Source organism: Miniopterus schreibersii (genome assembly GCF_964146895.1).
Source record: "Miniopterus schreibersii genome assembly, chromosome: 1".
Lineage (NCBI taxonomy): Eukaryota > Metazoa > Chordata > Mammalia > Chiroptera > Miniopteridae > Miniopterus > Miniopterus schreibersii.
Window position 1 is genome coordinate 122001869 of NC_138101.1, and position 25578 is coordinate 122027446.

General features: G+C 38.0%; 1 protein-coding gene across 1 annotated transcript in view; it reads right to left on the reverse strand.

Annotated features, from left to right (window-relative positions):
* Positions 1-2177: 2177 nt before the first annotated feature.
* TTC6 (tetratricopeptide repeat domain 6) overlaps positions 2178-25578 on the reverse strand; it is a gene marked incomplete at its 5' end in the record, with an annotated part of 188853 nt that continues 165452 nt past the window's right edge. Inside the window, 6 exons of the mRNA XM_081118398.1 lie at positions 2178-2739; positions 3191-3416; positions 14556-14726; positions 15638-15790; positions 19277-19487; positions 23077-23150. Coding sequence (XP_080974524.1) covers positions 2609-2739; positions 3191-3416; positions 14556-14726; positions 15638-15790; positions 19277-19487; positions 23077-23150 — 966 coding nt within the window. The 3' untranslated portion in view covers positions 2178-2608. The remainder of the gene's footprint in view (positions 2740-3190; positions 3417-14555; positions 14727-15637; positions 15791-19276; positions 19488-23076; positions 23151-25578) is intronic.

Genomic DNA, 25578 nt, shown 5'->3' on the forward strand with positions numbered 1-25578 from the left:
AAAGAACAAGCTTTTCACAGAGCTTATATACTAGTAAAGAAAAAAATACAATTAAGACAACTACAAAAAATATAATTAACAAAAACCCTTGTAAATTACAGAAATGCATAAAAGTGAACGTAAGAACCATTTATAATTCTACCACTCCTTCCATCTTGATGCAGGAATAAAGATCTTTTCCTGTTCTCCCCTCAAGCTTACCTCCCAGAGATCATCGTTAGTAAAGTTGCATGTGCACTTACACATACACGGTACATAAACTAAACCCGGTCACTAGGTCCTGCCGTGGTGGGAAGTACCAAGGCTCAGTTCATCTGCTGAAGGGGTCAACACTTGCAAAGCTAATTAGAAGACGAAATCCAGGCATCTCTTTCCTCCTCCCTTGGGGTCCTCAGAGCCTGCTTCAGCTCCCCCGTCCATCTGGGCGTCCCCCCCCTGCTGCACACCCCCCCCCCGCCCCCCCCCCACCTGCCTGCAACCTGCCCGGGACCTTCTCCTCACAGCAGACGGGCTCAGTCCGAGTCGGAATGGAGCACATACAGGACAGGGCACAGCTCTTTCTGGAGAGTACTGGGCAATCTTCCTCCGTCCAGTTTTTATTTGGTGATGCTAAACAGACCCCGTGCATTACTGTGAGGATGGAGGGAGAAATTGCAATAAAGGCTCGGCTGTCCCCGCCCCGGCCTCCCCTTCTCTCTCTCCCAGTTAAGCAGCTCCTTGGGCTTTGATCCTTGATCCTGTGCTGACTCCGGCTGCATGGCCATGCTGCCCCGTTTCCTCACAAACGCTCTGCTCCAGCCACTCTCCAAACGCTCTTTTACTTTTCCACTTCTGTATCTGTCCTGACACCAGTCTGCACAGAGGACCTTACCGTTGGACACCGCTGCCCATGGGCCTCTATGCTGCTCGGGATCCAGTTTCGGGGCCCTTCCTTGGTGTGAGGGAGCAGGGAGTGGGGCCGGGGAGGGGGAGGCTAACAAAGGGTGTGCATGGAGGAGGTTACACCGTGGACAACGAAGGGGGTTAGGGTTGCCCCAGGGAGCAGAGCCAGAGGCCAGTGCTCCTGTGCTACGACTCTATCGAGAAGTGCAAATCCAGGCAAGCAGGAGCAGTGACAAAAGGGAGCCAGGCAGGAAAGAAAGCAGCACTAATATGAGGTAAGTTTTGAAGCTGGCTGCCAGGAGCGCCAACTGATTGCTTCAACTCCCAGGACTATCCTCCAGGAGGCTGCATAACCTGCGCGTCTCAGGCCGCTCCACCAACAGATGTAAGGAGAAGAATCCATCTAGCTCCTTTCTCCCATCATCAAAGGTTCACCTGACAGGGACTCAGGCCTGCTGCACATCCACAGTGCACGTGGGTGGGCACTGAGAACTGCAGAGCTTCGAGGCCAGGGCAGTGGGCGACGGAGGTGTGGCTTTGTGTGGGGGGCGCTGTGTGTGGTGCCTCAGGTTGGTCTGAATCTCCTCTGTGGCTGGCACTGGGACGAAAGAGACTGGAGGAAAGTGAGGACAGGAGGACCTGAGCGGCTGATTGAATGTGTTCCTGATTCACCAACCTGCAGAAACTCCCTAGCGATGACCGTATCCTCACGTGGACCCACATATCATGCCAAGAAAATTTTCCGAAGAGTGTGAAGCATCACCACGGTGTCTTACAAATGAAAATCCCCTACCCACTGTGAAAGTCTGGCACATCAAGCTAAAAATCAAAGAAAGCTGAGTGGATAGAGGTACTTTTTCCCCCAATGCCTGATCTAGTTGAAAAAGGGTGTTGGAGGAGCTGGAGAGGTACTGGAAGAAGGAAAAGCAGCTGAGTGAAGCAGGTCTGAATGAGCTCAGTGAGGAGGCCTTGTTACTGTCGGTGAGCTTAAGGAAAGGGGCTCTCTGGTTCACTCAGGAGAGATTCTATAAAGAATGTTTAGCTGTTTCAATTTGTTTTCACTTGTCAACTCTGAAACAAATTACTAATGTATACATAGTTTTATATATGTTTATGAATTTACATTAAAGCAGAGGGAACACTCACAAGGACTCTATAGGTGCCGTACTGGAAGGGAGGGGACATACACAAAGGAGAGTGTTTAGCCGTTGGAACAACAGGAGTAGCAGGAATATGCAAGCCTGAACCGACATGGTTTAAAGGAGAGAGGAACTGTGCATGGCTTCGATTTCTTTATAGTCACCAGCTCTATATTTATTATTTTAACCTGGATACCACTGAATATGTTATGAGCAGATATTGATAAAAAGGTAGGTGACACTTTTTCTAAAATCATGCAGTATTATTTCAAAAGGAATTATTTTACCTTAAAGAAAATATTTAAAGTGTTACTATTTCTTAAGAAGCATTCCCATTTAAATTCTGCACCCTATGAAGAAGTTCAGTTATTGAATTGTTCCAAATATGCATAAAATGATCTAAAAGTTTAAAATTAATATATAGCATAAATATGTTATTAAAATGCACGAAAGGGTTATGGAGCAGAAGAAATATAATGAATACAATAATGAAGATGGAGCAACCTTTGTTTTAAACAATGAATACATTTCGATTTCTGGCTTAACTGCTGTGTAAACTGCTACAGAAACCAGTCTATGTAATCATATCACTGGGCATATTCTTGAAGATCCAGTGCTTGGTTATAGTCAGCCATAGCTCCCTCAATCGCACCTATTTTACCACGAACTTCTGCTCTAAGATTATATACCAGAGCATCATTAGGCTTCAAAGACAGAGCTGTAAAAGAAAAAAAATTTCAAAAGATGTTTTATGCTAACACTCAAAAGGTCTCATTTTTTTAAAATAAAAATTTTATAATATAACAGCTTTAGTATTACTTGTTTGAAAACATTTTTCTTCATATGCACCTATTTAGCTAAATTGAAAATATTAAATATTTCTAAGAAAATTAAATTGAGGAAACATAGTACAATGTCTTTCTTTGAAAGGCTAGCAATGCTTGTGTATAGTTTTCCTAATAAATTTTCTGTATCTTAGCTGACCAATGCTGTAAGTTATTGCATAAAGGAACCCATACTGATTACATTAAAGATGTGATATAAAAAACATTCATTCTAATGTAAGCTTTTCTAGACAAATAGACCTGATGGGATTATTCTTTTATTATTTAAAAACAAACACATCAACCACTGTAATTTTACCCAAAACATTACAAAAAAATAAATACCTTTACTTAGGTCTTCCTCAGCTAGTTCATATTGCTTTAAACAACAGTAGAACTGTGCTCTGTTCAAATATACTGCAGCCCAAAAGGGACAGCTCTTAACCACATTTGCAAAATCTTCTTCTGCTTCTTCGAACTTCTTTAGTATCGTATTTGCAATAGCTCGATTCATGGCAGCACATTCATTCTCTGGATCAAACTTTAAAGCCTTTGAAAAGTAGTCACTGGCCTATAAAATGTGAAGATAATGATAATTTGAATATATTTTAATTTGCAGCTATACAGCAATTTGAAACACTTTTAATATAAAATTAAGGCCAATGGCATTTCCCAGGGATAGTGGAAGCCTTTCATTAGAGTACAGACAATAAGGAGGCGCACTGTCTGTAGAGAAAGCAGAAAACAGTAGTGAAGCTGACCAACAGTTGCTTTGCATTTTGTTATCACCACAAGCAGGAAATTCTAGACAATGTCAATGACAAAAAATAGGAGACTCGACCACGCAGTGCAATATACAGACAATGTATCATAGAATTATACACTTGAAACCTATATAATCTTATTAACCACTGTCACTCCGATAAATTTAATAAATTTTTAAAAAATAAAGTAAATACTCCTCTCTGTTAAAGTGAAATGCTTCACTACCCTACCCCACCCCACAAATCCCACATCCCCGCACAGCACTAGAAAAAGGTAAAATATAAATTAGAAAATAAGGTCCTAGTAAGAAAATAAACTGTAAGTTAGAAAATTAACACTTTTTGTATAAAAGCAAAATATCTAAGAGCTAAAGAGATAAGTTTTGAAAATAAGGTTCTAAACCATACCAAAAGGGATAAAAACTCAGTGACACTATGAAAAGCTATAAGGAAGAATGAGAGAAGGTAAAAACCAGCTTGCCAAGAAGATCAAAGGTTCTAGATTATTCACAACTCATCATCAAACTGGAAGGACCCTTCAAAATGTGGTCTATATACCAGTATCGGAGTCTTGATCAATAACAAATTAGAATTAAAATAAACAACCACAACAAAAAAACTGGTCCTTCACCACAAATGGCTTGAGATGCTGATTAGACACCCTACTACTGAAGGCAGGAATCGCTCCTCTAACACCATGATGGATGAAAATTTGACTCCTACTTTAAAACTTCCCTAAAGGAAAAGTCATTTTCTACAACAGAGTGTGCTCTCTCCAGTTCCTTACCACTAATTTTTTCCCAGTACACCGCAATCTGGCTTCCACATACCTCTCTGTATTCTGTGAGTTCTGCTCTTGTTAAGATTGAAGATGTACTCAAGCCCAAGGGACATTTTCTAGTTATCTTCCTCCATGACATTGCTGGGCATGAACACTCTTGACCTCTCCTTCCTTCTTAAAGCTCTCTCTGTCCTTGAAACAGGGCGCCCCCCTGGTTTTTCTCCTACCTCTCTGATCATTTGCTGCCAGTGTCCTTCACTGAACTATTTTTCTCTGTTTCTCAGGGACTTTTTTCCTCAGTTCACTTCTATCATTGGTGAAGTGAAATTCTGATAGCATGGTAGCCAGGAGCCCAGGCTACTGAGCCAGATTTCCAGGTTCAAATCCTTACTCCACCACTTATTACCTCTGTGTTTTGGGGTGAGTAACTAAAGCTCTCTTTTCCTTAACTTTTCTCATCTGTAAAATGGAGGTAACAAATAGAACCTACATCCAGTGCTGCTATGAGGATTAAGTGAGCTAATAGTAAACTACTGAGAATGATATGTAGAATCTAGTAAGGACTCAATTATTATTGATATATTATTTTTCCTAGTGTCTACAAATGAAGATACATCATAGCCCAAGGCAATACTCCATAAAGCTGGCTGCCGATGACTCTTGAGAGGAAATTAGATCAAGATTTTGTAACCCATCTCGTCCCAGGATGGCAGTTCTTCTATGCTGTGGTTAAGTGTGGTTGACGGATCTGTTAAGATGGCATCAGAATTGACATCCTTCTGTGAAGAACTTAGAGAATTTGTTCCTGAACAGAAGGCTAAACTCACAATCACCAGGAATGAGGCAAGGGAATAACTCTGAGCAAGGACAAGACTTCCTTCAAAAAGCAATTTAGGCTTCATTTTAATTCACTGATAAATGATCAATAAAGGTGACACAATTATATATCACAAAAGCAGGACTTCAGTCAGGTAGAAGGAAATGCTTACCTCAGCTAAAAATAATAGAACTTAGTAAAACACAATAGTGTTTTGAACAATTTACCTTTCTATTAAAACTTTCAAAATACATTACTTAATAAATGAAAGCCTATACATTTAATGAGGTTGTTTGAAGTACAGGAGTATTAATTATGAAGCAATTAAAGGCCAAAAACACCAACCACAATGGATGACCTTGGTTTTTTAACAATTAGTCTAATGCCCTCATATCTGTAATTAATTAGAAAGCAGATCCAAGTATTTTTAAAAGTCACCTGTAGTTCATGATGCATACACATAGCTCATCCAAATGTGGTTTAAAATCAATAAGTCTCTAATTAACGATAAAAGAAGTCAAAACACATACATGTTTTAACCCTCTAGAGATTATTTGTTCTGTTAAAGGACCATTTCTCCTGACCATAACTCTTCTTTCCAGTATAGTCAGAAACAAAGGTGAGGGGGAGCAGAAAATACAAGAACTTTCTCCATAAAGAGGCCTAGAGCATACTAATATAGCTGAATGACTACTCTGAGTCTGCTTGTCTCTGGAAGGAGTGTGCACTGTGAATCCAAGCATCCAATACATCAGGACAGGGGACAAGATACATTTTAGATCAAATATTTGCCCAGCAAATGTGTCCCCAACTTGAAGAAATAGAGCCATACTAAAAAAATAATAATAATAAAATAATCAAACTACACTTCAGATCTAACCGAATAGTTTCATACATGATGCTCACAGTTATTAAAAAGACAAATACATTTAAAATGTGAAGGTCTCTTCTCATGTGGATCTTAAACATTTATGGAAACATAAAATTGCCCTGGGCATTGTATTTGTTTTCATCTCATTAACTAACTCTATGATGCAGAGAAACATAGCTAGGACCCAGCCAGACAGTGATCTGAGTTTGATGGAGTTTAAGGCAATTGGCCCTGGCTTGTCAGCCTAGGGAAACATTAGCCTCCCAGCTGTCCACTGAGGTCTGAGCTATGACAGAATCATTCGTGCCTTACAGAATTATACCTTCAATAATTCAGTGTTCTGGCATCTAGCTTCACCACTGAGGTCAACCAGGCTCATCACAGGGATCAGGAAGCTGTTCAGGGTCATGATATAACTTGGGAGAGAATAAACCTAAACTAAGGCAATGGCAGAAGACACAGAATGAAAGGGAGACATATGAGAAAAAATGAGAAATAAAACTGATGGGATTAGATGAAGGAGGAGAGGAAGAGAAAGTCATGGTTGACTCTGATTTTTTTACTCGGGTCACTTTATGGAAGATGACATCTTGAATTGAGAGAGGGCTCATATGAAGAGCCCTGGACTGGTGGTAGAGGGTATAGAAATTCCGTTTTGGCCCTACTGCACTTGTAAAATATACAGTTTAGCAACTGGAGAGAAATATGGGTCAGGAGCTCAGAAGAAAGGCGAAGGCTGATATGCAGTCTAAACCATGGGTATAGACAGGCTTTCTGAGTAAAGAAATCTAGGGAAATGAGGAAGGAATATGCTTCCACGCCCTTAAGAGCTTACAACCTAATTGGAGTGAAGAGATAAAGAATCAACACAGAGAGTCAACTGTGGAGAAATACAAAAGAACATTGAATCTGTATAGAAAAAATTGTACACAAAGCAGTACGGAGTCAAGATCTCATTTTAAATCCATAACCACAAACCTCAAATCAGAACTTAATGTTGTCTGAAAACTATGTACAGAGCCAGGTGGGAGGATTGCTTTGCAAATTATATAAATGTTTAACCACTATGAGGTACCCCTAAAACTAATATAAAATATTGATTGTCAACTGTAATTGAAAAAAAATTTAAAGAAAAAAAATAAAGAATTGTGCACTGAAAGACACAAAAAGAGAACTTAATGTTTTCTGCTACAATCCCTAGTATGTTCATCCTGCCACTTTCTAACACAGCTTTTCACATTTTCTCTTTTCTCCTCAAAATTCCTAGCCTTCCTGTTCTTCTTTTTAATGGTCCACCCTCAACTGATAACTGATACTCATATCCCATGGAGAAAATATAATGAATAGGAATGCCTACTATTAATATCTACCAAACTGTATTCAGCTGTGCCCTGACCCTCTGCCTTCCCTCATGACATAATGCATAGTGCATCCTGCTCCAAGCAAAGGCCACCCTGCAATTTCCAAACTCTAATCCCATCAAATTCTCAAAGATTTTGATCCTAACTCTCCCTGCCACTCTCTCCTGCATCACCAATTTCTCCCTTTCTACTAGATCCTTCTCATTAGCATAGGAGCATGAATCAATTAGCCCTCATCTGAAAAATAGAAACAAGAAAAAACACTTAAGCCACTCTAGCTATTGCCCCCATTTCACTGCTTCTCTTCATGGAAGAGTGTCTTGACCCAGTGGAACTGTCCCTAATTCTTCACCTCCCATTTTCTCCACAATGCTTTCCACTCAAGCCTCTGCTCCACTGCTGTTCCAACAATGTTCTTGCCAAAGTCATCAATGACCTCTTCCATTCTCCTCTTCCTTGACATCTCAGCAGCATTTGACACAGGACACTTTTCCCTTCTTAAAGCACTGATTCAAGAGAGAGAGTGATGTGCTGCTCTCCTGCTTTTCTTGCCATCCCGCTGGATGCTCCCTTCTCAGTCTACTTTCTGGCTTCTCTCTGCTTCACTTCTAAACATTGATGCTACCTAAGGCTTATTTCTTAAACTTCTCTCTCCATCTATACTGTCTACCTGGGTAATCTTATATAGTCCCACAGATATGCTAATACTGATATAATAATGCCTACAAGAGATTGTATTAAGCATGTATTGCTACAAGTATTTTCTTATTTATTTTCTATTTCTTCCTCCAATAAAATGTAAGCTACATCATAAAAGAATTCCTTCTTACCTTGTTCTACTCTGTATCCTCAATGCCTAGCACATGGCAAGTACATCATAAATATGTGGAGATTGAAAGAATGAAGAGCAAAGTGGAAACAGGAAATATCTGCTGAATTTTTCCAGCAAAGTATAAACAAGAACCATAGCTTCTTTACACCTAAAGAAGCCTCAAAGTTTGTTTTATTAAAGAGTATGGTGACAGTAGTGGGTGGTGAAGGAGAGCATAGAGGTGATAGCTCTCAAAAAATGTAAGCAATAAAAACCAAGTTTTAAAATGAGCACATCATTTTAGATGGCAAGGGTTGTGAAAAGCTCAGAGAACCACAGAGCTTGTGGTAGTCTTCCAAACCCGGGTAGGCTAGAGAGGACAAACTAAATTCCTTTACTACAGCATAGGAGGGAGCCCAACTTGGAAAGTTATCATGGCCCACCCCCCTATTCCCCACAAGAATCTCTGCTATTAGAACAGGAAAATAATTTATTACATTCAAATATGAGTAACAAAAGTAATTTACCTGCCTTCATGGTAAAAACAGGGATGAAAAATAACTTAATTTTTGGAAAGATAAAAGCTCACCAGAAAAAAAATACTGCTACAGTCTAGATTAAAAATTATAACATAGGATTTCAAAATGAACTAGAAAAAATTTATTATAGAAGCAATTGCATTTAAGAAAAAAATAATTCAGGAATAAAGGATCTTAGAAAAGTATGACATTGAAATGAGATGGAACTACAAAAAAAAAAAAATCTAAAAAGAAATTTGAATTATAACATCTACAAGGGGATAATAAATATCTCAAAAAACACAGTGAAGAATGCAACAAAAATTAAAAAGAAATTAAGAGGTTAAGAAACTGGAAAAATAGTTGATATACAGAAGTCAAAGGACATGAGATATAGATAAATAGATTATAGATAAATAAGATAGATGATAGATAGATAGATGATAGGTAGATAGATAGATAGGTAGGTAGGTAGATAGATTAGACAGATAGATAGATGATGATAGATAGATAGATAGATAGATAGATGATAGATAGAGATGATAGATAGATGATAGATAGATGATAGATAGATAGATAGATAGATAGATAGATAGATAGATAGATAGATAGATGATAGATGATAGATAGATGATAGATAGATAGATGATAGATAGATAGATAGATAGATAGATAGATAGATAGATAGATAGATAGATAGATAGAGATAGATGATAGATAGATATACATACTGAGTGTCCCAAAAAATGTATACACACTTTGAATGATTATAAAGTCAGTGTTGCCCGGCCGGGCGTGGCTCAGCGGTTGAGCATCCCCCTAAGATCCAGGAGATCGGGGTTCGATTCCTGGTCAGGGCATATGCCCAGGTTGCGGGCTGCAGCTGATCAATGACTCTCTCGTCATTGATGTTTCTATCTCTCTCTCCCCCTCCTTTCCTCTCTCTGAAATCAATAAAGATATGTTTAAAAAAAAAAAAAAAAGTTGGTGTTTATTAACATACAGTTCATTTTCAAAATTAAGTGACTTATCATCTGTTAAAGTGTGTGTACATTTTTGGGGACCCCCATATATGTAGTGAATATTCCCAATGAAGAAAATCAAAACTATGAAACAGAAAAAAATTTCCACTGAATTCAACAAAACTTTTCTGAAATCTACATATTGAAAACACACATTGTGTACTTGTTAACTTTGACTCCAGGGGTCAACTCTAAGACAGGTGTTGGTAGAACTTTATATTTAAAAACAAATCTTTGGTTATCCTAACAAAAAGAAGTCACAAATAGCAAAAATCGAATTTGCATCCAGCTTCTTGACATCAACATACAAAACCAAAAACAATGAAACAACACAAGACACTCAAGGAAAGAAAAGAGCCAAGGATTTAAAAGCCAGACATGCCCCCTTAAGATGTAAAGTCTACAAGCAAATAGTGATAAACAAGAAAAAATTCAAGGAGTACTATTTTCAGGAGCCCTTTCTAAGGACTCTACTAAAGGACTAATTTCAGACAACCAAGAAATGGTTGGTTGGGAAAGAAACTGGCAAAAAGCCTGGTGATGAGAATTGAATATACTTAACTGGCAAACTAAGATGAAAATTTGAAATAAGAGTAACAAAATAGTATGCAAATATTAAATCCTCTGGCAGTATAAGAATCATGAAATTCACTACAAAATGGGATAAAAGAGACAGACATGGAAAGTAAGCTGATACAATAAGCTCAAGCATATTTAAGAATACAAATAGAAAAAATTTAAAAGAGAATACTATGAGGATTAAAGATGGTGGTGGACTGAGTGGAAGCTACACTGACACTCTCCCTGGACCAAACTGGAATTACAACTAAAATATAGAAAAAACATCCTGAATAATCCACTGCAACTGAAGACAAGCTGGAGAGCAACCTCATAACCAAGGAGGAAAAGTGGAGACCACACAGAATCTGGTAAGAAGTGCAGAAGGGTGAGAGGGTGGCTGGGCTCCCACAGGCAGCAGCTGAAGGTCTGGAGGGATATCTCAGCTGTAGGGGGTTCCCACTGAGGACTCTGGGGCCTAAACCCCAGGCTGGACTCCCCATCCAAGAGCACCGAAACTAAGAAAGGTGCCCACATAACAACTGGCTGTGAAAAGCAGCAGGGTTCTTGTCTGCCAGGGAAATATGGCTGGAAATGCAGGCACCTTCTTAAAGAGCCATAGCACAAAGTTTCATGTGCAGCTACTCACCTTGGGCTCTGGCAGAGGGAGGGCAGAGTGGACTAGAGCTGTGTGAGGAGAATCTAGGATTGTGGGATCTGGAGATTGAGATCAGAAAGCATCCCTCTGGATCCTTGTGCCTAGTAATTCCCCCATACTGCAGAGGACATCTTTCATAGGGAGACAATTTGCTGCTTTTGCCTGAGGGGGGAAGCAATTGCCCTATCCTGCTGGAAAATCTCTCACCCTACCCTGTGGAGTTTCTACAGCCTGAAGCTCACTAAGAGAATCAGAATAATCAGCCTGAAGGCAGAGGCAGACCTCAGAGTGCTTTCAGTCTTTGCCTGATCTGCTTCTGGACCCTGGCTTTGGAAAAGCAGACTTTGGTGTGCATCTTGGTCCTGTCCAACTTCACCCAACCCCAGCAGAGGAGGCCTCAAGCCGAGGGTTGTTGATAGCTCCAAACAAGGTACTCAGGGCCAGTGACAAACTGTGTCTAACATTGGCCTGCACTAGAGACTGTCTAAAAAGACTGAGAGTCCTAGCAGATCGACCTATTACATAGAAACAAACTCAAACAGACAACGAAAATGGGGGGAGGGGGGGAACAAGCCCCAAATGAAAGAATAAGGAAAATCTCCAGAAATAGAGCTAAATAAAACGGGAGATAAGCAATCTATCAGATATAGAGTTCAGAATACTGATTGTAAGGATGCTCAACAGCATGAAAAATGATAGGGAAACTATGAAGGAAATTAAGGATGAGATAGCAGAAATAAAGACTACATTGGAAGGAATAAACAGTAGATTACAGGAAGCTGAGAATCGGATCAGAGAATTAGAAGATAGGGTAGAAAAAATCACTCAATCAGAGATCCAAAAAGAAAAAACAATTGAAAAACAGGACAGTCTAAGGGAGCTGTGGGACAATGTGAAATGTAACAATATTCACATTATAGGAGTTCCAGAAGAGGTCATAAGTAAGCAAGGGTTAGAGAACCTGTTTGAAGAAATAAAGGCAGAAAACTTCCCTAACCTGGTCAGGGAAAAAGTCACACAAGTTCAGGAGGGACAGAGAGTCCCAAGCAAGAAGAATCCAAAGAGGCCTATGCCCAGACACATCATAACTAAAATGCGAAGAATTCAAGACAAAGAGAGAATCTTAAAGACAACTAGAGAAAAGCAATCTGTTACCAACAAAGGAGCTCCTATAAGGCTGTCAGCTGACTTCTCATCAGAAACTCTACAGTCCAGAAGGGAATGGCATGAAGTATTCAAGGTAATGAAAAGCAAGGATCTGAAACCAAGACTACTGTATCCAGCAAGGCTATCATTCAAAATAGATGGTGAAATAAAGAGCTTGTCAGGCAAAAAAAAAAAGGCTAAAGGAGTTTGTGACCACCAAACCAGCATTGCAGAAAATGTTAAAGGGACTGCTGTAATTAGAAGTAGAAATATATAGAGAGAGAAACATAGGCATAAAAAATTAAAATGACAGTAGATATCTATCAATTATAACCTTAAAGGCAAATGGATTAAATGCTCCAATAAAATGACATAGGGTGGCTGAATGTATAAGAAAACATGACACAAATATATGCTGTCTACTAGAGACCCACCTCAAAAGAAAAGACTAACACAAGATGAGAGTGAAGGGATGGAAAAAAAATTTCCGTGCAAATGGAAATGAAAAAAAAGCTGGGGTAGCAATACTCATATCAGTTCAAATAGACTTCAAAATTAATAGCAGTGCAATGTACAATAGCTAAGATCTGGAAACAACCCAAGTGCCCATCAGTAGATGAGTGGATAAAAAAACTGTGGTACATTTACACCATGTAATACTATGCAGCTATAAAAAGGATGGATCTCCTATCCTTTGGGGCAGCATGGAGGGAACTGGAGAGTATTATGCTAAGTGAAACAAGCCAGTCAGAGAAAGACAAGTGGCATATGATCTCATTCATATGTGGAATGTAATACACAAAATAAACTGATGAACAAAATAGATCCAGAGACACAGAAGCATGGAACTGACTGAGGGATCTCAGAGGGAAGGTGGGGAGTGGGAGTAGGTGGGGAGAGATTAATCAAAGAACGTATATGTTCATAAACATAACCCATGGACACAGACACTGGTATGGGGAAGGACTGGGGATGGGGTGGATGCAGGGTGGAGGGGATCAATGAGGGGAAAAAGGGGACATCTGTAATACTTTCAACAATAAAGATAAAAAATTTAAATTTAAAAAATTGAATGGATAAGTAGGAGGGTATTTAATGTTTATAGTAAAGAAACTAAAAACACAAGGAAATACGGGTATAAAAGTATTTTTATAAAGGTAGCCAGTAGAGCAAAACTGTAAATTTTCCTCAATATCAGAAAAACTGGGGGAAACAATTAAACAGACTGCAGACCAAAATTCTTTTAAAATACATGAAAATAAAAATACGACATAACAGAACTAAGAGCAAACATATTATGCCAAAATGTAAATGGCCTTAACCCACCCATTGAAAGATAAATATTTTCAAATTGGCTTTTAAAGCAAAATCCAACTCTATCGTACATAAGAGAGACATATCTAAAACAAAGGATTCTAAATGTTGAAAATAAAAGGAAGGGCAATGGAATACCAGGCAAAAGCAAACCCAATGGAATCAGAGGTTACAATCTTCATATCAGATCAAGTAAAATTTATTCCAAAGAGCCTTAAAGAAACAAAGGGCATTTATAAGGCTGAAGGCTACAATATATAGTGCATATGTAATATGTATGAATATCTATAAATGAAACAATGCAGCAGCAATTTTCATAAAGCAGAAATTACAAGAAATATAAAGAAAACTATATAGAACCAAACCAATGATAGGATACTTAAACCTTTCACAGTCCAAGATCAACCAAATTAAAAAAAAAAGAATATTGACTAATTAAAAATATAATTAATAAGGTAGATCTTATACATATACTTTAACTTTACATTTTGACAGCAGAAACTTTTTGAAACGAACCCTGGAATATTTTTCAAAAGTCGTCATATATTAGACCAACATTAAAACTCAATAAATACCAAAATTAGAAAATATAAAAGTCCTTCTACCTGGACATTTCAAATGCCTTATTAATTTATTCTTGAGTCAAAGGGGAAATAAAATTACAGGTATAAAATTTGGGGAAAACAAAAATTAAAACTTCCAAGACCAAAATATATGGGATACTGTTAAAAGCAGTACTTGGGGAAAAGGCATAACCTTAATAATTTATCACAATAGAAATGAAAGGGTGACAATAAATGAATTAAGCTTCTGACAAAAAGATGGACAAAGAATGACTAGCAAGACAACTGCTGACAATTGGGTAAGTCCAAAATAATGTTTGCTGGACACGTGTTAAATGATTGGGGACAATGAGAGAATAAATCCATAGGGGTTAAATATTTAAAAAATAATTATAAACGTTCTTATGAAGGAGAACGTTTTTAAAGAAGAGCTAATGAATGATTAGCCTAGAATCTAAGGACTGAATTTTAAAACTATATATAGCAAAGAAAGCATTTAGAGTAAAAAGAAAATGCTTCACATTACCTGGGAAAACTGCCTGTGGTGAAAGTAGATATTTCCTGCGTTAAAGTAAGCCAGTGAATACGTGGGGTTTAAAGAAATTGCTGCTTGATAGTCTCTCATTGCATTTTGTTGCTGACCCATAAACTCATGAATCACACCACGATTTGTTAACACTTCTGCTGTAGTATTGATCTGCAATATAACAGTATAAGTATTAGCTCCTGGGAATAGTATTATCTCCGATTTCATGTCTGCAAAAATGAACGTTATGAAATTTACTTGTGGGAAACTAGTAACTTTATAGTTCAGGTGAAGCCCCATTAGAGCAAATATTTTGAGAAAGGACTCGGTAGGAAGTTGGTTCAAAGTCAACACTTTGCTGATTTGGTTGTAATAAAACAAATAATCTTAGTGCTTTACTCAGTTCCTTTCCAAAGAACAGACACGGGAAAAAGCTTATCTGTTTAGCTCTGTTAAAGCTGGAACAGAAATTAAAGAGTTAACATGTTTATTTGTCCTAAGCAATAGCAATTATCTTTCAGGTCTTTCCTTTTTTCTCACCTCAAGGATTACAACATCTACCTGAATGTACAGAAACAGAATCTAAAAATCTAGAAAAAATGAGGGAGATTTTCTGTCACCATATACAAAACCTGAGATATGGCCATTTCACCGCAGAAGACTCCAGGGATTTACATTGTCCTTTCTGTAGTGCCTTCAAACCCAGAACATTATTTTATTTTTTGCATTTATTTTTTTAGTACAAAATAATATTGATGCCCCATGAAACTGTAAATTGTATTTACTGAGAGAATCAACATTTATCAGGAATTTGTTTTTTGAATTTTAAATGTATTCAGGTTATAGAATTGGCAAACCATAATAACTCTTTAGGAATCTCCTGGAACAAATATATATATATATATATATATATGTGTATGTGTATGTGTGTGTATATATATGTATATATATGTATATATATGTACATATATATATAATTTCCTCTACAAGTCATTTAAAAAAAATAACAATTTTTTTACTTGACCTTATTCATTGATGGTGCTAATTTATGCTAATTGAATATAATCTAAGTGTACTCTTACCTTTATGGCACTATTAATATCCTGTATTGCAGCAAAATTATTACCCATCTGAAGACAGACCACTGCTCTTCCTTCATAGGCTAGGTAGCTCTTTGGATCAATTTCTATGGCAATGGTAAAGTGGTTCCAAGCTTTCTGGAATTTTCCTTGGGCCTAAAATAATTTTCCATTTACATGAAGTAGGAAATTACCCATAACATGACAATATTTGATTCTAACTTAATCAAATAAAACCTTTAGAAAGGGTATATTTATACAGTGCTAAATCTAAGATATTTTAAACAAGAAGTAGGCTGTACTGTGAGTGCATTCAATTGACTAATTACCTCTGAGTATTTACACTGAATTTTTAATTAATTAAAATAAATCTAATTGTCAGAGTCATCTTATACCAATCTTGGACAACATAAAATCGCAGACACCATGTAAAACACCTATGCTTTGGAAAATTGCCACAAAATTTACCTTGAGCTCAGCACACACAGGCAGAAATTGTATTTATTTGCTTGGCATTGAACCTCCAGTTATACATAATATACATAACAAAATAAATATGTGTTGAATAAATGCATAAACTATTGGTATAAAACCAATTTTGATAAATTGTACCAGCATCTAGAATTATGGGCTCACTATACATATTCCATGGAAAATGCATGCAGATCTACCAAGCATCTATTTATACCAACCTTAGTGATAACTGGAAAACAAGAAAAAAAGGTCAGGAGAGGGGCATTGTGAATAGAATGATGTCAGAATATTTCCTAGAGAAGACCAACTGGCAACTAAATACCTCATCGCAGGAAGGCAGTGAGTTGATGAATTCAGCATGGTCCAGGGCCTGTCCTTTATTCCTGTGGGCTCAGAAACCCAACTGGCCAGAATCTCAGAAGCTGATTCACATTAACCAAGCTGAGCCCAATGACTCTTGCATAAAACAAATAAGGCATATAACTAATAACATATAACCAATAAGACACTGTTTTTTAACCAGCAAATCTTCTCCCTTTTTACAAATTATGTGGAATTCACCATCACCATGACAGCTTCATTTGATAAACAAGGAATTAGGCAAATCAAGACTAAGTTATTAGACTATTAAACTGCAAACAACCTCACGGTAGGATTATACCTGTCATCTGGTTTCTGACATCTGTTTTGCTCACTTTCATATCCCTAGTGCTAAGCACACAGTGGGGAAATCTGTATTTGTTGAACAAATGGTCACTCTTTCCACTGAGTAGGATTCGATGGGCCTAACTCTCTTTTTTCAGTCCTTCCTTTCCTGATTCAATCCTTCCTCACAATGATCTGTTTTTCAATCCTCTTTCAGGTTGACATATACCCAGTGACATCTTCATTTCATGAATCTGATGTCACTGCTCTGGGTAGCGAAGTTCACATTTTTCACTGACTTGCAATGACCAGTCATTATTCAATTCTCTAGCCTCACCTCACCTCACCCCCCCCCCCTAACATTCCATCCACTGGGCCCTCCAATTCATTGTCTGGAACACTGTGTCCTATCCCCAACTCCTACCCCAACTAATTCCTAGTCTTTCACACCTCAATTTAAATGCTAATATCTTAAAAAGCCCTCCTTTACTCCTCAAAGTTATATTCCCTTGTCATAAATTGTCCTAAAACCCATCCTTTTTCTTCGTTGCACTTACAGTGCATAAAACTAAATAATGAATCACATGATAGCTCGATGCTCATCTCTCTACTAGGTAGTAAACTCTACAAGGAGAACCAAGTATGGTTTGTTCATTGCTGTATCCCTAGGCCTAGATCAGTTCCTGTCCCATAGTAGGTGCTCAGTAAATGCCTTTTAAATGCAGTAAATGATGATAACACATTTCATTGAATTGCAGTCAGCTCTAGATACTTTGGGAGTCATCCTATCTCTTTAAATTGACTGCAAATTTCTATTGTGATCCAATAATGGCTAACTTTATGTTTAATTCTCAGAAGGCAATCTTTTTTCCTTATTAATAAGCTTTTAGGAATACCTCACTATAACCACCAATTCCAACAACCACCTCCAATATTATTAGTCTCAGATCACCAAACTCACTTATTTTTAAATGAAAAAAAATTCTACTTTAATGACAGATTAACAGGAATTTCTGTGGTTTACAATATTTGAATATACTTTTGCCCATTGTTTAAATTTTTGAATATTAAAAGGGATAAAACGAGGGTTTAAGAATACTCAGTTGCTTTTCACAGAGAATACAGCACTTTTAGCACTTTATTTTGAGAATGTCACTACGTCTTTTATTAGTGCAAAGAACTTGATTAGTGCATAGGTCAGGCCAGAGTGTCCCAGAAAGCACTCAGAAAACTGCTTGGCCTCACACAGAGTAGCACTCTTCCATCTTGCTGGAAGAACAAATGCCTGGTGCCTTGCCTTCCCAGTATGTTCTAATTCACTGCCATTTGGAAGATGGCCTGAATGAAGAAGTCCCTATACAGTGACTGTGTGACCCCATTGCATGGCTAGGGTCCACTTCAAAACTTTCATACATTGTTTATTCCCTTTAGCTTTCCACTAATTCAACAGGACAAAATCTATGAAGCCCAGGTATGAGCTAGCGAAACAAATGTTAGCTAGTTTCTTATATGTGAAATTCATCAGGCAAATTTTAAAAGTTGTCTCTAAGTATGAGGTCGAGGTAGAAAAGGGTGAAGGTATTAAAGAAACTCAGATTCAAAAGATCCTCATCTCACCAGCATACCAAGTCCCCAGGTGTGTTTCCCATGCAGGCTCCCTGAGAAACTGCTTCCCACTGTTGGGAAAGGTAAGGGAAAGGTAAAATGTTTCTAACCAAAGAAATAGCATGTATCCCCATCCCAGTAAAGAGCCAAATATATTCTTCCTTTTGTCCAAAAGGTGCTTTTGATACTGTTGTAATTAGCTAGTTATTAATAATAGGAAAGGAGTAAAAAGGGAGGCCAGACATTATAGGCATGTCATTTAGGCAGCTTCACCAGAAAGCTGTAATTTCACTCTCTAGGGAACCACCGGTCCATTCCCCACAGATCACTGGGGGAAGGGATCTAACAAAGGGGAGATAGATGCATGCCCAATGAAGTTGGAGTGACATAGGGAAGGAACTTGTCTGTCAGCCAAACCTGGAAACAGAGATCAGTGGCTAGAGTAGGAAGAGCCACTGCAAGCATGAGAAAATTTGGGAATACGTGGTCCCCTAAACAAGGAGTTTGCTTTCCTGTTGCTCTTGGCTCTCTTGCATTCACCTGTATGGCCCATGGCCATGCAGAGCCCACACACACTAGACTAATGGACTGCAGCAGGGAACACAAACAAAGCTAGCCTGATACTGGACTGGAGTGTGAAGACATGGAACAGAAACTCTGGACACTGGTTCTCATTTTAGCCCTACTAAAGCCAACGCTACACTTCTTCTATGGAAGGGCTAAGGGAGAGGTGACCTTGGAAACTCAGAGATATAATTCCATGCAAATAAAAAATCACTTGTTCTCCCACACTAGTCTCAGAAAATTCTTTTTCTCTGAATATTGCAAGGAATCCACTTCCACCAGCAACCAGAAGGGACAGGACCTCTCCCCACCAGTAGCACTTTCATGGCCCAAAATGTTCTTATATAATATTACCTGCAAATTGTAGCCTAAACAAATTCTGGCTTTTGTATATGTTGGATTGAAATGTAATGCTCTCAGAAAGTCCTTCTGTGCTTCTTTGGTACCCTCATCATGACCATATTCCATGTAAGAATTTCCCCGTCCAACGTAAGCATCCACAAAACAAGGATTAATATTAAGAGCCTGGGTGAAGAAATTGACAGCATCTTCAAACTCTTTGTTTCTGAAAATAAATAAAATTATTGGTGCTTTCTATGAGTATGTAAGTGCTTTCCTGTATATAAAGTTTTCATAAAGATTTGCATTGACCCTAATACAAAATTTTTCACTTTTATTATCCATTATATGAAGTAAGTACATAAGTCCATATGACCTAAGGAAGGCTGGAGGGGTCTTTGAAGATTGTGGTAAAGGAAGGAACGGAGATAAGAGCCATTTTCATAGCAGAATATGCTGGAATAATATTCTAGAGTCCTTTTTTCAGAATTATAAAAGGCTGAATGGCACTCTTGAACTGGTTTTTAATAACTATCAGTGGCCAATATAAAAAACACACACATATGATTTATTATTGATGGAATACACTATTTCAAGCAGATTATAATACATTTATATGTATTTAATATTTCCTTATACAATAAAAAAAACCCAAAGTTTTATACATTGGAGTCCTTAGTTCAGATCTTTTATAAAGACAGGACCCTTTTTTTTTTGGACACCAGGAGAAAAGAGCAAAAGAAGAAAAATACATTTTATTTATTAGTTTGTAAATATATGTGACTAAATAATAACTCAGTTTTTCTTCCCTATTTATCCTCTTGCAGGGAGGTGAGAGTTGGTAAAGGAATCAAATATTTTTCATAAGGGAAAAATCAAATATTTTTCCATCTCATGCATATCTAATCATTATATTTCATTTCCATTAACATGGAGAAAGTCATTTTTCTATAACTATCTAGTTATCAGCACTGGCATGTATTGAGCATCCAGTCTGTTTTGACTAAGTAAATGATCATTAAACTTAAACACTAGAAAGGGACCTTAAAGCCACCTAGCAAGCTCTTCAAAGCAGATGACAATTAAAAATCAAATCCAGGGGAGGTAACAGTGTCAAAGCCAGAGACTCCACAGCTCCCTGCATCAACAGGGGGAAAATGAAACAGATACCACGATAGAAACAGCACTTTCATCTTTCTGGAGATGAGTATATCTCATAGTGTTCTGTAATTGAAGCTCTTGTTGAATGACCACATGACATTTAGACAATGGAAAAGTGCAGCAGAGTACCGATGTTATGTCAGAATACATGTTCATCAATACCTAAATTGTTAAGTATCAGTTACCACAAACGTAAAAGCATATTAAGTTAGCTTTTCTAAAATGTGTTTGTATAAAGTAATGTGATCAGGGACATAGGTGAGTGCGGACTGAGGGCCCAGCACTCAGTGTGGGCCGCGTGCTAAGCTTACAGGCTGAGCCACAGACCCAGAGGCCCACCACGTTTTCTAAATCAATCACATACGTGACCAGATGTGCCCTACTGAGTTGTACAAATAAATCATAAATACCTCCCAAAACTAAAGAATGTGGCTTGCAGAGTCAAAGATTCAAAAATATTTTATGCAAATATAAAGAGTAGTAAAATCAATTTGCTAAAGTGAAAAAGGGGATAGGATATGAAACTGAGTAATCAGGCTCTCCCTCGGTGACTTTTTTTTTCTTTTTCAGATGAAGGTGGCTTCCTCAAAGAGATCTAAAAATTAACTCTAGTACAACACTCTTCGTGACCAAATTGGGCAACAAGTAGGATATTCAGCCTAAGGAATGCTGTCTCCTAGCAACCACAAGAGTGAGAACCAGAGATATACAAAGGCATACTTCAAAAGTCTGCAACCCCATGAGTTCAAGGATCAAAGTCCTAAAATTTAAAGATTTATTCCTTTTTAAAATCTTTTTCCAATTGGGAAAATTTTTACTTTCCCCACTATAAGATACCCGTAATGAATCTCCAATACTGATGAACCATGCTGATGTGATATAAGTATGTTATAGACTACCTTGAGAAGCAAAAATATTTTTCCTGAAATAAATATAACCAATCACTAAACATTTCTTATTGTTAAATTCAGAAAAACTGTTAAAACTCAAAAACACATGGCATTGGGACTGAGTTATGAGGGCTTTACTGTTGATTTAAATTCTACTTTTATTTAAGGACAATAGAGATTCTAGTCGACTGATGAAAGTGGTTGTTTGGAATTGCAAAGCAGTATCAGCTTAAGAAGGCTCCTCCATATAGTATATCCAGTGATTACAATTCATGAGAGAGATTGGGAACTGACACACAGAGAAATTTACTGACTCTGACAGTTACAAAGGAGTGAGGTTGAGAGAAATTTTGGAGTCTGTTTTTAACTTTAAGAGAATGCAATGACCTCAGACATTTTTGCTCTGTACTCACCCACCAAAACAAACACATCAGTCATCCTTGTTCCATCTCTTTTTAAGAATGACAATTACCTAAAGGGATGGATTGCACAAAGGTTGCTGGATTAAAATAGACAATGCTGTGACTATGTTTTGCTGTCCATATAAAATAAAGGTCCCAGTTTAGGCCTTTAAACCCACAGACACCTTCACAAGTTTTAGTTATTACATTATTAAGCTCATAAAATAGAAAATGTCTCATAGGGAAATGTAGCTGTGCTATGTCCTAAAAGGGAAAAAAGAGGAATGTTGATTTCCTAAATCATTCAAAATTGGATATTTATACAGCCTAGTCTACATAGTTTATGAACTATCCTAATTTCCCCCTCCAATTAATTGCTATTATATCTCTCTTAAAAAATAATGCTATAAACTACCACTTAACCAAATATATTTTATCTCACATTAAAATCTTCACATGCTGAATCTGTATACTTTTAAAAGCAAAATGACCAGAAACTAATTTTTAGATGTCAAATGTATAGATAGAAATGTAAACATTATAGTTAGCAAAATCTATGTAATATTATCTCAGAACAAATTGTAAACTGATCATCTTCTGCTGTTCAGCCTCATGTAACCGTTCTCTTCTCCCCTCTGTAACCTGACTTACTCTTACAGCAATCTCAGAAACAGGTTTGAAGTAATGCATTTCTGTAGCTTTTACAGATACTTACTGGTACTTCTTTAATTCATTTTAGATTTATAATTGTTTTCTAAATGCCAAATTTGTTTGAAAATATTTAATTTTTTGAAATCACTCTCTCTTGGAGGAAACTGGCTTTTTAAGAGTTAGTTTCATTTTAGGAACAAAGTTAATCACTTAATTTTATTCTTAGACTTTTCAAGCTGTGCATGATTTTATTCTGTGTATCTCCCAGGTCCTTTCCCAGTAAGTGGGCTTGAATCGGGTGGGTACCCAATGCCACGATGCAGGTATTTGCTTGAAGACTTGGTTAAAATACTTTACTAGAAGGTAGAAGAGGGTTGATGACAGGGATTCTTTTGTCTCTCCCCATTTTTGCCCATCACTTACATTTTTCCTCTCTATTCGTCTTAATATGTTTTATTTACTTATTATTTTATTTTTGAGAGAGAGAGAAGGGGGAGAGAGAGAGAGAAACGATTGGCTGCCTCCTGCACACCCCCTACTGGGAATCGAGCCCGCAACCCCGGCGCGTGCCCTGACCGGAATCAAACCAGTGGCCTCTTGGCACATGGGACGACACTCAATCCACTGAGCCGCACCTGCTGGGCCTATTCTTCTAATATAATTATCAGATAGTCCCACTTGCTTTCACTTCAACATAAATTGCACTCCATACCTGTGATAGCACATGGCGGTAGCTTGACAAAGGCTCACGTCAGTCTTGCTCATTAATGCCGCCTGTTTAAAATCCTGAAAACAGTTTGATAAACTTTTGTTAACTTTGCAACATTATGCTTTTTTGCTTTCTTAAACTTCCTTCTAACTTTGCTTCTACCATGAATATACTTAGCATAAGCATTAAAATATACATCTCCTTAAAACTTTTTTTTCCTTTTAGTATCACATCTAGTGAGAATGGATGGAGTAGAGGAAATCCAGAACTGAAAACTCGCTCAGCAGATTGTGCTACTTGTCTCCACTCTTCCTGTGGTTTCGCTCTGCTATGTGTCGTGAAATCTCATTTACTTTCTTTTTATTGCTTTTTTCCCAGTGCACACCACCAGAGACTTGCCCATCTAGATAGAATTGGAAATTCACCTACAGAGAAATTTTGATGTTATAGGGCAACACACACCCAGGCCAGATAAGGGCCTTTACGTGGATTAGCTAAGGCTGCTCCTACCTTTGGAATTCATACTAATGGAAAGAAGTCTGTCACTTTGTCCAAGGCCCTAGAAGCCTCCTGAGAGGGAACAATGGGAAATTCCAAGACTTTGAGTTAGGGAAGTTAGCTGAAATGGACTGAATGGCTCTGGGAAAGAGGTGTTTTAAGAAATTTAAAAGTCTGCAAGAGATCTTGCCTCTGTGGCCATGAGCACTGTCCTCTATTAGGTACCAGACACATGGTGTCCAAAGCGCGTAAGCTTTTCAAAGACCTACAGAAATATTTGAGAACTGAAACAAAATAATACCACCACTAAACTGAAATTAATAAAATACTTAAATAAATATCTACATGTCAAAATATTATGTTAAGTGAGATGATTCTGCTTTTTCCCAAAGCACTGCTACAGCAGGAACTTCATGGACAGTTTTGATTGTAACCTCAGGTGACCAAGCTAAAAAGTGGAGAACCCTGTCACTGCTTCTGGAGTGGCAAAGGAAAGTCCCTCCAGACTCCCTCCCTAAGGCTGGGACCCTGCACTCTCCAGCCTCAAAGGGCAGGTGTCTGCCCTGGAGGAAGGAGAGGAGCTAACCAACCACAACAGACAGTCTCCCTTTCCCACCTCCCCATTTTCCTTCCTCCCTTTTCCCCCTCCACAGCTTTCCCTGACTGTAGCAGAGGGAGGAAGCCGGTTGTCTTGTGGGAGTAGAATAAGTTTTCTGCAAATATTGGGGGTGGCAGAGGGAGTAGTGGAGTCAAGCAAAGTCGCTGGGATACTATTGGAAGAGGAAGGTTTTAGTCAGACTAATATGTTTCTGACCAATATGTCAATATGTAGCATCCTCACTTAGATTCCTGAAGCATATTTTGATACTAAAAGGAACTATCTGGAAGACAATAAGAAATCTCTTGTCTAATTAAATGTAATCTAATCAAATACGCTACCAGATAACTCCCCTAAGAGGACTGTTTTATTTTTTTATCGTTTTGTGTGTGTTTTTAAATCCTCACCCAAGGACATGTTTAGAGAGAGGAAGGCAGAGAGAGAGAAACATAGAGCGGTTGCCTTCCATATGTGCCCCAACCAGGGATAGAAGCCATAACCCAGGGATGTGCTCTGACCAGGAATCGAACCAGCAACTTTTCAGCACACAGGGCAATGCTCAACCAACTGAGCCACTCTGGCCTGGCTAAGACGACTGTTTTAAAGTGGAGGCAAACTTACAAGTGAAATTGAGATTAGAAACTTCCCTATTTATTTTGGGATTGTGAGGCATGGTCAAGAACTTAAAAGGCTGAGAATACCAAGTTTAGTTTTGTAATCAGGTAAAACTTACAAAAGTCAACCTGACTCTATATACATAATTATCAGCAATAGACGTAAGTGATGACTATTAGTATTACTTAGAATAAAGCTAACAGCTGTTTTTTTATGATTTTTCCCTTCTGTATTAATCTTTTCTCTAGTATGAGGATCATAAATAACAAGCCACACATAGTCACTCATACACAAAGCAAATTCCTTCCACTGATGAGTGTATTTGTAAGGACCTTCACTCCCACTGTCTTTGTTTCTGTGTCAGAGGGTGGGCTCTTGACCTTGTTCCTTCCCCTCTCCTCTGGAAACTTGCTCCATCACATTGCTGCTTTCTGTATTTTTAATCCTTGTTTCACTGCCCTGACCTGACATGCCTTCCCTCACCCTCCCTGCCTGCAAACTACACATGGCCCTGTCTTTCTAGTTCCTGTCACTACCAATCTCCCTGAAAGCATAGTTAACACTCACTGTCTCGACATCCCCCGATTCCATCAACTTCCTATTATTCGTGCTTGTTTAATTAAAGCCACTTTTATCTTGTCATTTGTAAATTGCATCTAAAGACATATTTTATTTATTTACTTTTATTCTTATCAAAATAATCCATGTACAAAGTTTATAGGGCCTAATAAAACTAGAAAATTTACAGAGCTTGCAGCAATCCCCTGCTCCACCTCTCCTTACCCCCGAGCCCC